Consider the following 13,548-nt stretch of genomic DNA (forward strand, 5'->3'; position numbering starts at 1 on the left):
AAGTTTGTCCATCCAAACACAACACGCAATATTCAGGACTGATAATTTTTAAAAAAATTCACAAATCCAACACGAAATTAGTAAGTTAAGATTAATGAATCTGGCCTGTTTAATAAAATAGATCGAGTTATAATTGATTTATATAATCTAATAATACCTATGCCCGATAAAACCCAAGCCAGACACAAATACGAATTATCACTTCTTGGAGGTGAGTTGCGTATACCTCAAAACAAACTCGAACACAGCTGTAAAGAATCATATTATTGCAAACAAATTATCATAGAAGAGAGATTCCTAAAAAGTTGGCGAGCAACTTCCAATTTTGGACTAACAGACATTTATGAACAGAGAGTTTACATGTTCGCTCAGTATCTATACCCTCCTGTTAAAACGGGAATTTAACAGATAATTTACACATTCTAGAGAATGATTACTCTCCTGTTGATATTGAATTAATCACAAGAAGAAGGACAGCTCAGGTTTTGGGGTAAAGGAGTACAAACTTTCACCGAAAAATTCAAACAAAGATGCCAACAAACGTCCTGCATCCATGTCCTCCTTCCACGCCTGAGAGAGAACACTGGACGCTTTTACTACTCTACCACCAACCTCCCTTCCAGACATGTTTTCAGTTGGTAACTGCCGGGACATTGATGACAAACCAACATTGGAACCCCCTACAGCAGTTGAATACCCACCTGTAGCCCCTTGCCTGTCAGTTTGCATGGAGTTCATTGGTATAACACCCATTGTGCCCTCTGTTGCCATTTTTTTGTGTGGCGGTTGCTGCATCAAGTTGTCCGTGCTTGCCTTGCGTTTCTCTAGATTGATAAGAAAGCAGAGTGGATAAAGAGGATCAGGTAGAGGTAGAGCATTATCGTAAAAATCAGGTAAACAATCCTAACTCCAAGGAGTAATATGAGGTTTTTCCCCCTCCTTTTGGCTAGGGGTGAAAACTTTCAGTTAAAAGACGTGACGTGTATCTAAAAACAAGTCATGCAAATAATTGATGTGGTTACATCTCAAAGAAGATTTGAAATACACAGGCTTCCAATCAATCTGTATGTCAAACTATTATTTAATTATATTCCAACTTAAAGATTCAAGCAAGAAACACATGCGCACAACCGAGACACTTCTAAGAAGTTCCATTCATGAGAATATATGCAATGTAATGAATTAAATTTACAACACTATTTACAATTCCGCATTTCCTTTCAAAACAACATAGGTAACCCCATTTTTTCCCCTCTTAATCATCTCCAGGAAGGAACATAAAAAAACCAATTACTAAAAGCTTATACCGGCCATTAAAATTTCTTCCAAAAGACACCCTAAGACTTGACCTTATGACATTCAGGCTGTTTGAGTACCCATTTTGCATATGATCCCCTCTCAATGATATTTAAAACCAACCATTAAAATTCATTCTTTGGCCAGTAGAATTCTCTCTTCATTGAACTTACCATCAACCCTAAGGGTTGGTCTTGAATGACTCATGTAGCTTATGTGCTTGCTTCGAACCCCCATAAGTATGGTGTAGTGGGTGAGGTCTTGGGTTCAAGTCCCATGGAGTGCATGAGTAACTTATTAATAAAAAATTAAAAGAAAAATGTTTAGAACACTCGACCACAATCCATTCAACTTTCCATTGAAGGCAATCTAAGAAATTTCTTTGCAATATGCCCTTAAAGCTAGCCTTCCATCATCCAAACAGTTTTAAACTCACAATATAGGGATGTTCTTTGCAGAACACACAAATATGCATTATGTATGTATCTATTGCACACTAAATGTTGATGAGACGAGTCATACTTCGCATGGTAGTTGCAACTTTCCAATTGATCTTCCAGATGGCACGAGTTGGTGGAAAGAGCAAACTGCGGAACATCTTGAGCTGATCGTACATGCATTGGCCAGCCGCAAACTAGAAGGTTGATGGCTTTGTTAGTTCCATAGCACATCCAAGTCGAATAAAAAAATCCTTCAGTTGAAGGAAAAAATCAGTATAATATTGAAATATGAAATCACCAGCAAGGCCCCATAAACACGCCAAGCTTCAAGTCTCTTCATCTCGTTCTTTTGCTTCTCAAGTAGCATTTCTGGCGCCAGCAGTTGCAAATATGGCTCAAGATTTGGTAATATAAGCAGACGAACCTGCTCAGAGTTTAAAAGTATAACAAATTTCACAAAACCAGCATAACAGATGATTTTACAAAGCAAAACACAAGAAACTAAGAAATGCACAATAATGACAACAATAACTGCAATTTATTGCATAACATGCTTTGCGTGGTTCAGTGTGGAAGAGGGAGCACAGGATAAAGTAAAATACCTCAAAAAGTAAAAAAGTTATTATAAACAGCCTCTTCTTGAGTTAAAGAGTGATTTGAAAGAACTATACAATATTTCCAATTTCAAAAACTGCAACTTTATCCCACAAAACATTTAGCATCTCCTTTTTCCATAAAAAAGCAGAGATATGAGGTTACCACATTGGGTCCAAGGGCTGCTAGTCCCTGAATTGCACCAAAATGTTGAGGCAACGCTTTGGTTGGGTCTAAGAACGCATGGAGCAGAGTCCTTGTGATACGTGGCTGAAGATTGTGATAAACATGCCCATATCTGAAAAAGGTTTACACATAAGGAATGTAAATTACTATCTCAAATGAGAAGACAAATTAAAAATGTTCCGTATCTTCCAGTACTCTTATCTCTTCAAATATAACTTACACGTGAAGCAAACTAAAACTAAAAGGCAAAATGAGCAGTCATTGCAGTTTCAGAATGAACTCATAATTCTAGATCCCAAGGACAGAGGAGGCTAGGTTAACTTAAAGACGGCTTTTAATTCAAAGACAAAAAGTTGCCCTCGCTTATATTCTACAGTTTGCAAAAGTACATGTATCACACTATAAGGCATCATGGACATGACTTTATGCAGAGAACAAATTATATGGTGAAATTTCAACTAACACGCCGAGTAACTTCCAAACAACCGAATGCAGAAAATAGTAGGAATTCATTGTGCGTTTCTAGTTTCTACAATTGTGTTGTAAGATGTATCATTGAAGCTGGAATGCCGACATTCTCAGTCAAGCAAATCTCCCAGCAAGCTTTATATTATCAATATAAAACAGAAAGAAAATAATCACCTTTTGCATATTGAAGCAACCAGGTTTGCTGCGAAGTTCCTAAGCTCCCAATGGTTGTCAGAAGATCTATTCCCTAATCTTTTCGCAACAAGGCATGTCATAACAGATGGCATCAACTGGTGTAGCTGAATTAAATTAACATGATATTTAGATAGACAGCAAATAAACCCTTCATATTAGATAGACAGCAAATAAAGCTTTGTATTATCAGATTAGGTCTTCTCCAAAACCAGCAGTGTTAAATTGCAGCACCACTGCCAAGCCCATGGCTTAGGACCTAACAAGGCCCAACAATGTGGTAATTCATTAAATATCAACCATTAAGAAATTCCTTTCCATCGCATTTTTTATACCCGGTTGTGCATTCAAGATCAAAGGTCTACTAAATCATTTGGTATCATCATCCAACTAGAACATTATGAGGTTTCCTATCTCTTTGTTAAAAATTTCTCGTGGTAAGCCCACAGCTTTAGATCATATTTAAAATGAGACACAAATGACTACTAAATCCTTCTGATAGTTATGTTGAGGACTGATAGTTCAGCATCAAAGCTTGTGATGGTTATACATGTACGTGAATTAACAGTTGTGCCAATAAAGTGACATACTTACATAAGGTTCGATATGAATGTGTGGATTTTGAAGAAGGCTTTGAACAACGCGCATCCAAGCAAACAGGAGAGGGAAATTATTTAAATTACGTGTAACCTGGGATGAATTTGGGAAAACATCAGTTCAAAATGAGCAAGAAAAAAGCAATCTCAACCAAAAGTAAGCTAAGAATAGACAATAAGAAAGATATAGCTGCAAGATCACCTCATCAGCGATGAAGTATGTGAAATAAGGAACTAAGGGATGCAGTCCTGAATTTGTTGCCAAGCTCACTAATGCTTGTTTGAAGAGGACGGACCCAGACTTATTCCGAGTCAACTCTATGATTTTTTCATAGTATAGCTGTAGAGGCAATAGCAAAAGAATCTTCGCATAAGAATGTTCCATGAATGGAAATACAAAGAAGATATGCACGGTAAGAGATATGGAATATACCTGAAGCTCCCTTGACAGAAAATGCTTAACAGGTAATTTAACGTCAATGGGAAGTCTATCTTCTGTGTACTCAGATTTTTTGCCATCAGATGGCATGGCAAGTGCTACACCAAATAAACATAATGTCAATGTAAAAGCACCAAGGATGGGGAAATCAGACTTTTAAACAAAACAGATTAGACTAATTAAACCGCACCATAAGACTAGAGCTTATAATGAACTAGGAATTACAACATGTGGAATCATCAAACAGAAATGTTCTTGGTAGCAAATGCTTTCCAATCAGAAGTTACTAGACATACAAGCAGAACACGTGATTAGCGGGATTAATATGATAGAACATGAGATGTTCATTTCACTAACTGTGTATGCCTATCTCAGCAGACTTAGCATGATACTGACTAGGAGATTCTACAGTTACACAACACCAATCTAGTAGAGAACATGTAACAAACTGGGAAAGCGTTAACCACATATGCACTATTACTCCAAAAGAACTAGTCAATTTGAAGTTCTCTAGAATCACTTATAAAGCTCAATCTCGCCTAGTAAGGAACTAAAGTGGGACTTAAAACCCATGAGTGCCTTTTATAATACACCCACTTTATGTGACCTAGTCATTCCCAATGTGAGACTAGGGCATTACAATCTCCCCCCTTAAATCCATGGTGTCCTCGTTAGGGCTTAGTGTGACGTACCACATTGTCTGGGTGTGAAAAAGAGGATGTGATTATATAGAGCATGCTCTCTCTAAACGGTATGAGGCATTTTGGGGTAAATCCAATAATAAAAGCGTGCGGGCTTGGCCCAAAGCAGACAATATCATATCATTTAAGGCAGGGTGTTACAAATGGTATCAGAGCCGAAGCCCAGCCTGAGATGGGGGAGCATGCACAAGCCCATGAGGGTCGCTAGCAAGAACGCTGGATTTCAAGAGGAGGGTGATTGTAACGTTTCACATTGCCTGGGTGTGAGGAAGGGGATGTGCTTATATAAAGCATACTCTCTCTAAATGGTATGAGGCCTTTTGGAGTAAATTCAATAATAAAATTGTGCATGCTTGACCCAAAGTGGATAATATCATATCATTTAGGTCAAAGTGTTACACCTAGTCATGCAATGTTCCAGTACCACATGGCGTTATTAGGATGCTCTGATACCGACCTAGGGAAAGTACTAGCCACATTTGGGCTATTGCTCCAAAATGCCTAAACAATTTAGAACTCCTTATAATCACTTTTAAAGCTTAGTGTCACCTAGTAAGGATTCAATGTGGGACTTAGCACCCATGAGTGCCTTTTATAACCCACCCACTCTAAATAGGCTATTTATCTTCCCAATGTAGGAGTGGGTTATTACAGAATAGATCCCTCATTACATCAATTATATTGCACCTAATTTTAGCTAGATACCTTCAACTGGAGCATTTTCTGGAACTGCAGGTTGAACACCTTCAATTGCAAGCCAGTGAGCAGTAACTGATGTATCAAGTGGTGCTTCAGTCAAAGGTGCTTCAATCACCTGTATAAATCAGGAAAGTTATGAGATCTTAAGAAGTAATTTAAATACTGTAGTTATAACAGTAGAGTTAATGTTATTTGTAAGAATGTTCTTACGTTTTTAAATTCCACATCCTTGTCATCAATGTAGAATAAATCCTTGTGTCCAGCAGCCCTTTTGAACCTCAAGGAATCTCCAGATGTAAAGCCATATATTGGCTGAAGCAGGTAGAAAAGACATAAGTAAGAAAAATGGAAACCTAAGTGGCAACTTACTGATAAACCTCTTTGAAATTAACTAGAGCATTCCCTTTTTTGGTGATCAATTTTGTATACCACGTGGCAGCCAGAGAGGATGTGCACATGTTCAATAGATTTTTTTGATAAGTAATGAATTTCATTAGAAAAGCAACCCCAGTACATGGGGGGGTGTATATAAGAGAGACTCGAAAACAGAAATTAACATCTAAAATTCAAAATATTCCCCATGTTCAATAGATCACTCAAGTGTCAGCAAGATCACCTCTATGGCGGCCACATAAGTAAAATCACCTCTACAAAATGGCCCAAAAAGCCCTAGCTCAGGTACCACAAATTAATGGGGATATATAAAATATAACTGAGCAACAAAAGATTAAATTATTTAGGAACCACATTTTAAATGATCTAAGAGGATAAAAAGAGACAAGACGAGAACCAAAAACAGATACAGCAAAAGAAATGTCAGCTGAATAATAATACTACTTACCTCCACGTTTCTTAACTTAAGCGCATTATCCACATCATCAGATGTCAGACTAGTCCGCCTCGAGTGGCGCATGCATTTAATTGCCTCCTGCATTTTCAGAAAACATAAGCGTTTTCAGTTTCCTTCGAAGTCTCAAAACCCCTCCATTGTACTCCATTACCCACATACATTATGTAAGCTACAGTACCAATAAAGTCTCCCCAATTACAAAGAATAGAAAGCATAACTTTTTTTTGTTTAGATATCACTAAAAGCGTAAGACGCTCCAAGTACACAAAAAGTATATATATGAGAAAACACCTAACTTGCGGGTCAAAGCATAGAAAGCATAACTAGAACCTCAATTCTTGCTATCTGAACTGTCAAACCATCTCAACCACTCTACTTTCATCTTCAATGATAGAATGCGCTTCAATTGCTCACTTTCACTTTTACCATTCTTATGTACTAATCAATTCAACATGTGTACACATTTGTGTTTGTGTTTGTGTTTGTGTGTGTAAAATGCAATAGGGTGTTAGAAATTGGAGTTAGCATTAAACAAACTAAAGTTTTAACACCTGGGTTTCCTCAGCTCTCCAATTAATTCAAGAACCAGCAAATGCACTACTAGCTCTTGCAATTTCTGACTACTTCAATGTCCAACTAGTACCACCATGCTACACACTATAACACTCACAGTTGTACCAAAATTGAGCACAAATTTAGGAGCACCAGCATCAAATGACATACCTGCATGATCTCACGGACCCGGTACTCGACGTCAGGAGCAAGAACGAGAACAACATCTGAGGACAAATTGGTGATTCCAATGCTCTGTGCAACGACCTCAATTGCCTCCTTTGGCACAACGCTCATCTTTATATATAGTTCGATTATATACACTTCAATGATCTACTACTTGCACCAGAAACCTCCGTACAAAGCTTCCGTAAAGCTATTACGCATTCAAAAGTTCCAATTCAAATACGTATATAAGATTAACAAAAAGAGGAATTTGAAAATATTAGTACCTGAAAACCGGAGGGTAAAATTTCTGATTTTAGGGTTAATTGTAGGAAACGGGAGACAAGTGCCGGTGAAGGTGAAGAAGAAAATCCATGGTTGTCACGTCACTAGTGGAAGGTTTGCTGGGCTTGTTTTATGGGCCTTGGAAATTGAAGCATTAGCTCATCTCCAGGAGTCTCAGCCCAACATAAACGAACCCAGCCCGCTATTGGCCCAAGGCATATTAGGCCATAGCCTTTTTGTCTTTTCTCTTTCTCTTCATCTAATATATATATATAGATTCCGAATGGATTATGAGTTGAGATTTATTGCATTCAAATTTGTGCATGGCTCAAAATTTTGGATTGGCTTGAAATTCGGGTTTACCGTTAGATTAGATTTTTGGGATAATTTGACGGTACATATGTAGCTCAATGACGGCATGGTCCATGACGCCTAAGTGGCAAACGCCGTAGACCATAAGATAAAATACAATTGACAAGCTCATTCGTTTGGCTCCGAAGACCAAAATCAACAACTTTGGAAGGTTCGACTAGGCTTGGACCCTAAAGGATGTGAGCAAGAAGTGTTGGTTGTACCAATGGATCATTGTCGGGGCAAAATTGTGATCATGATGGTCGCTGAGGTGTCGATAAGAAAATCAAAGGGGAAGAGATGTTAGGAACAACATTGTTTTGGAGGATTGTGTGGTGGAGATCTGCTTGAAGAGTTGAAATTCCAACACAACCCAATTTAAATTCAAAAACCTATTACTGACCCCAAGCCGTGGCCTGTTGGGAGCCGATTAGGCAGCTTAGGTAAACTAAGTAACCTCAGATTGAGCGAATATCGAGCGAGTTTGGCCCGGCCCTACTTGTACTAGAATTATGTGGGAAGACATAAGGAAAATCCAATAAGATCAGCTCTTTCTCGAAATATTCTTGATCAAAACCATTCCCATGCATATTGCAAGATATATAAGATTCTCATGAACACATTTTATACGTAGAAGGTTAGACAATGGAAGAGCTCGCCATAAGAGTTGGCAAGAGAACAAGAAGTCTGGCAAGCCAATACCTTATTTCTCTTTTCACATTGCAAAATAGATAGAAGAGAAGATAAATATTTATATATTAATATGCCGATTACAAATGTGATTTACAAATTATCTTAATACCCCCTCAGCAAGTCCGTCTCACAAACAAAGCACCAAAAGAAGACAAGAAAGCCCGACGCATTGTTAGAACGATAACATGAAACAATGAAAAACCAATTCACACCAACAAACACATACGAAGAGAAAGATGGCGCGGTGTTTTGCCATTGTTGGAATTACAAATATTTGATCAACAACCATATGACAGCAACCAGAAGCACGATCCCAATAACTGACAGGAGCATGCACATGCATGAGCAACCTCCCTTGGTGCGCTTATTCAAAACCGCCAAATGCTTCTGAACCCGCTGTTTTTACCATAGCAAAGACCACATAAGAAACATAATTAAATTTCAGCCATCAAAGAATAGAGAGAGAGAGAGATTAAAATCAGATTAACTAGTGAATGCACATCTACACCCTATTTGGTTTACTTTCTACAATAGAACCCTGGGAGAGAGTAATGTTTGTTTATGGACAGAAAGAAGGGAGGAATTGAAAAAGGAAATGACATTTTTGAAACATTTGTTCCAAGAAACCAAATCTTACCTACTTTTAAGGAAAATTTAGGTGATACAATGTGAGAATTTTTAAGTTGCTTTCTTCCTTCTTTTTTTTCTTTTTGGTATTGTGCATTTTGCAATGACATCACCTGCTAAACTATGAGTTATTGGTGCTAGTTAAAAAGTAGTAGCGAATGTATTACCCGTAACCTGGAGTCCGTAACATCCACATGTTGGTCCAAGTCATCCTGCACAATAGAAGAGTTGATATTCACAGCACTTGTCAATATCACTAAGTATTTAATTTTAGATGGGAGTCAAACATTTTAAAAAGGAAAGGTAAGTAACTAAATGAATGAAAAGGGTGGGAGAAAACACATACGATCAGCCTAGTATGTAGGTCAAGTTCTTCGTTGACTGCCAATGCAATATGTTTTGTACTTACTACAGTCTCCTCCAACTTCTCAAGACCTTCATCTTGCTCTGTTTCAAAGAGCATGCCACATAAGGATTCATATTGCAAAAACATAAGCCATACAATATAACAAGGAAAAGTATTATTGTCAATAAAGTGATTAGCAACTTGCCTCTCATAATTTGCCGTTGAAGACCAACATGGCCAGAGTTGTCCAAGCCAGCTGCTCTGCTCATGGCATCAGCTTGCTTTATTTCCGGGCCAAGCAAGCTGTCCCTGTTAGCAAAGTTTGACATGTTCAATGTTGACGCCATCTGGTTAACTTTTGATCTCAAATTTGCAAGCATGTCCTTGCGACGATTCATCTCTTTCTCTGATCTGAGTATCACAACAAGCATATCAATAAACTTCGGATAAAAAAATAATAATAATAAAAAATTAAATTAAATTAAAAAATAATAATTAAAAAAAAAAAAAAAAAAACTATGAAGTTTCTTCAGAATGTCAATTCACGCAACTGAAAAGAAAATATTGCCAACTTGATCAAAGATAAATGTAACTCTCACTCCATCAGTGAACAGGTGTACCAGCAAGATATTAACATAATAATTTTCTTACTTCTATAGGCTAAAATCAGAAACCTCAAAGTTATTGTGAGAATACACCGTGGATTGAATAATATGAAATTTAATTATACGGGATAGATACTACTGGTGTTAATAGAAGAAGGATAATATGAAAATTAACAAAGAAAAAACCAGACATTTCAACCAACCCCTTCCAATTTCCCCTTAGCTCTTTTTCTAGTTCACAATCCAACCAGCATTTGACTGTTATATTAGAGCATGCCAGCTAGTAGTTAAGTCATGAACTTTCCCATCACCACAAATTCCAGTGCCCAGAATATACAAGGTGAGACTTTTACGCAGATAAATGACCAGTTAGAGTGAAATAAAATGTATAGCAATATAAGATGTGCTACCGTATAACAAACTTCTCATTGCAAGAGGATTATATTAATCACCAACAGCCATAACAATTAACATAGACACCTTCCTCATGGCAATATAAGCAAAACAATGGCACATTATAGTAACAGAAAACTGGAGTAAAATAGAAACATTATGATCGTAAGAATAATGAAAACAATAGATCATCAAATAAGGAAAGCATGGTAAGACAACATTTCTAGTCTTAAATCTATTCTGAGGTGATCGCAGCTCCTTTTCTTAAAACGTTAGTGCAGTTTAACTAAAAAGACTTACATGGGCTGCTTTCCAGGAAGCTTCGACAAAAGGGACTGTAAGCTATCAAGTCTAGTCCCTAATATTGTGATCTTTCTCCGTATAGCAGATGCATGACGCTGAGCATCTGGTCCTGATGTAGGCAATGAACTTCGTTCAGAAATCATGCCATTGATATCATCAGCAAGTTTTAATGCTTCATTAAATTCCTTCATCCATGAGTCTGCAGAAGATGCCATTGACCCTGAAAGATACAGGAGAAATTAATCAGTATGCAATTCAATCAACGATAATATCCTTCCACAAATTCATGATAAAAGAACTTCAGCACTGATAATAACACACAATAAATAAAGCCTTCTCATTAAGTCATTGAACAAAATGATGAAAATATAATCAAAATAAATATAAGCTAGGGCATGGACACAGGAAGTAGAAGGATAATAGTAAAATATGCATGAGACCTAAACGTTTAGGTTAATAAACCTTTGACGGATCTTACAGAAGCTGGTCAGCCTAAGACCCATAAAGGCCCATATTAGGTATTTTACGGGCTATCATTACCTGCATGGCTATCTATAGCTAATTATGAGTAAATGCAATCACATAGGCATCCAACCAGTGTCTACTAGTTATTAAATCATCACCAACTAACCATATGTGTCGATTTGACTCGATTATTATCAAAAAAAAAAAAAAAATCATCACCAACTAAGAAGTAGTCTCGTAGGACCACCTTCTGCAAGCAGCCTAGAACCAAAGAACTTTTCAAGAAGATGCATATTAATTTAAATTCATAAAACCATTACTGACTGTTCTTTTTACAAAAAGAAGTAAGAGATGAAATAATTTATACTCTAGCAGAACGCTGCATGCATACATCAACGACACTACCCATTCCTTCAGAATTAACTAATTAAACAGTTGGAAACTTTTTTTTATAATTTTTTTTGGTCCCAAGGGGAGGAAGAATGAGAGATTTAATCTAATGACTCCCGCTTCATGTGTCGTGTCGTGATTGTCGATTGAGTTACCCCTAGGGTCTGAATTTACCAACAGTTTAATTCTGTTAATTCAGTCTACCAACAGTTTAACAGAATTAAACTATTGGTAAACTTATCACCGTAAAAGCCTAAGCAGCCAAGAAACAAGCCAAAGCCATCTCACTAACACCAGCTAAGCTACCCCACTTGATAATTTCGGGGGCAGACACCCAATAGCTTGACTACGTAAACAAATTGCAATAAAATTTGACAAAAGAAAACATATCCCCGCATGATACAAGTACAGCTCTTGTTTGCAAAATGAGGTCTCAGCTCAACTAAGCCTTAATCCAAACTCCTATAAGCCAACATACAAATCACCTAGGATGAGCTACATGAATTGAATCCATACAACATCCCCCCTCTCCCCAACACAAAAATAATAAATAATAAATAAAATAAAATGAAGCTAAAATTCAAGATAAGGCAAGGGAGAGGAGGCTTAAATCAAATCAAAACATACCCAACTATCTAAATATTCATTGAATTATGAATAAACATTTTATTTCAAGGGTTTCCCAGTTCAATGTCTAATAATAGAAATAATATCATAGATTCCCCCCTAATAACAGAAAACCCAGAAGCTATTCTACCCCAACATCCAAAATTACTGATTCATAAACTAGAGCATGAGAAAACCCATGATTAAACACTACAAATTGCATACTTCTCAACCAACCACATTGAACAGCCAATCTCGATCGAAAACTTAAAAAGTTGAAACAGAATTCACTTGTATAATACTATAAAAACGACAAATTTTAGGCTAACGCAGCTCGTGAATGAGTAAAGCAAGCGGGAAATACACGATCGTGTCGGAATGAGGTTTGGGATCGAATGGAATTGAAAGGGAATTAGCAGAAATAGAAATACCTGTTGGGGAAAACGAATCCTAAGGGAGAGATAATTGAATTTGACGGTGATCGAAACGACGTATTCGGAATGTGTCGAATTTGGAATAGGAGGTAACGTACGGAACCAACCACAACCGCCACTGTTTGTCCGCCTCCGTTGTCGTCTGGAAAACTATTATATAGAAACCAAGTTGAAAAAAGAATTACGAAAAAAAAAAAAACCAAGTTGGAATAATTCTTTCACCACGATGTCGTTTCCTAGTCCCATCTTATGTGGGAGTCGAGGAACCTTATGCACCACATTTTTTCTTAACATTAATGATTGGTTTTTTTCATTTTTTTTTCCATTTTATCTTATAAATCAATCATTATATTTATAAAATCATATATAAGTAAATAATAGACTCTATAAATTTAATTGTTAATTTATTAAATTTGTAAAAGAATATAAAAAATAAATAAATAAATTATTGACATCAATCATTTATCTTTATTTAATATTTAATAATGTTGACCTGGTTGTTCCAATCAGTCCATTGTGAAGGGTGACAAAAAAAATCACTCAAAACATGCAACCTCGTTTAATATGAAATTGGTGTAAATAGTAACACTATGAAAAAGAAGAAGAAAAATAATAATAATACAATGATGGTTCGACCTTATCACATGATTCACATCATCATAGTGTATAAATGTATAAAAAAATGTGTTGAGTATAGTATTACTCTTCTTTTTTTATCTCTCTATTCTTTCAATGATTTTTTTTTTTCCGGAGTAATGTGAAAAATCATATTATTATTCTACTATTATCTAACCATATTGACCTAGCAGTGTCAATGTGTCTATCAATTATTATTTTTTAAGAACAGCTAATTAATATTACTACATCAATAA

The 13,548-nt window shown here is 36.5% G+C and overlaps 2 protein-coding genes across 2 annotated transcripts; both read right to left on the reverse strand.

Annotated features, from left to right (window-relative positions):
- Window positions 1-244: 244 nt before the first annotated feature.
- Window positions 245-7,550, reverse strand: LOC132175072 (transcription initiation factor TFIID subunit 6). The gene is made up of 13 exons (XM_059586886.2): window positions 7,466-7,550; window positions 7,185-7,389; window positions 6,453-6,539; window positions 5,822-5,923; window positions 5,618-5,726; window positions 4,206-4,309; window positions 3,975-4,112; window positions 3,771-3,866; window positions 3,159-3,283; window positions 2,496-2,628; window positions 2,035-2,160; window positions 1,819-1,930; window positions 245-824 (listed from the first exon to the last, which is right to left on the reverse strand). The coding sequence occupies exons 2-13, from the start codon at window positions 7,308-7,310 to the stop codon at window positions 460-462; spliced, it is 1,623 nt and encodes a 540-aa protein (XP_059442869.2). The 5' UTR covers window positions 7,311-7,389; window positions 7,466-7,550; the 3' UTR covers window positions 245-459.
- A 1,128-nt stretch (window positions 7,551-8,678) lies between these two features.
- On the reverse strand, window positions 8,679-12,856 carry LOC132175282 (syntaxin-51). The gene is made up of 6 exons (XM_059587168.2): window positions 12,674-12,856; window positions 10,779-11,001; window positions 9,686-9,891; window positions 9,481-9,581; window positions 9,302-9,346; window positions 8,679-8,903 (listed from the first exon to the last, which is right to left on the reverse strand). The coding sequence occupies exons 2-6, from the start codon at window positions 10,994-10,996 to the stop codon at window positions 8,772-8,774; spliced, it is 702 nt and encodes a 233-aa protein (XP_059443151.2). The 5' UTR covers window positions 10,997-11,001; window positions 12,674-12,856; the 3' UTR covers window positions 8,679-8,771.
- Window positions 12,857-13,548: the final 692 nt, after the last annotated feature.

Source organism: Corylus avellana, chromosome 3 (genome assembly GCF_965113065.1).
Source record: "Corylus avellana chromosome 3, dhCorAvel1.hap1.2, whole genome shotgun sequence".
In the NCBI taxonomy this organism is placed as follows: Eukaryota; Viridiplantae; Streptophyta; class Magnoliopsida; order Fagales; family Betulaceae; genus Corylus; species Corylus avellana.

Bases quoted from the DNA above. Each gene is read 5' to 3' on its own strand.
- LOC132175072 (XM_059586886.2), bottom strand. From the start codon at position 7,310: ATGAGCGTTGTGCCAAAGGAGGCAATTGAGGTCGTTGCACAGAGCATT. The intron at 4,310-5,617 runs GTATCTAGCTAA...TATTTGGTGTAG, and splicing joins AGAAAATGCTCCAGTTGAAG to CACTTGCCATGCCATCTGAT. The intron at 3,284-3,770 runs GTAAGTATGTCA...AATTTAATTCAG, and splicing joins ACATTCATATCGAACCTTAT to CTACACCAGTTGATGCCATC.
- LOC132175282 (XM_059587168.2), bottom strand. From the start codon at position 10,996: ATGGCATCTTCTGCAGACTCATGGATGAAGGAATTTAATGAAGCATTA. The intron at 9,582-9,685 runs GCAAGTTGCTAA...TCTTTGAAACAG, and splicing joins TCAACGGCAAATTATGAGAG to AGCAAGATGAAGGTCTTGAG. The intron at 8,904-9,301 runs GTAATACATTCG...TGGTAAAAACAG, and splicing joins TTACGGACTCCAGGTTACGG to CGGGTTCAGAAGCATTTGGC.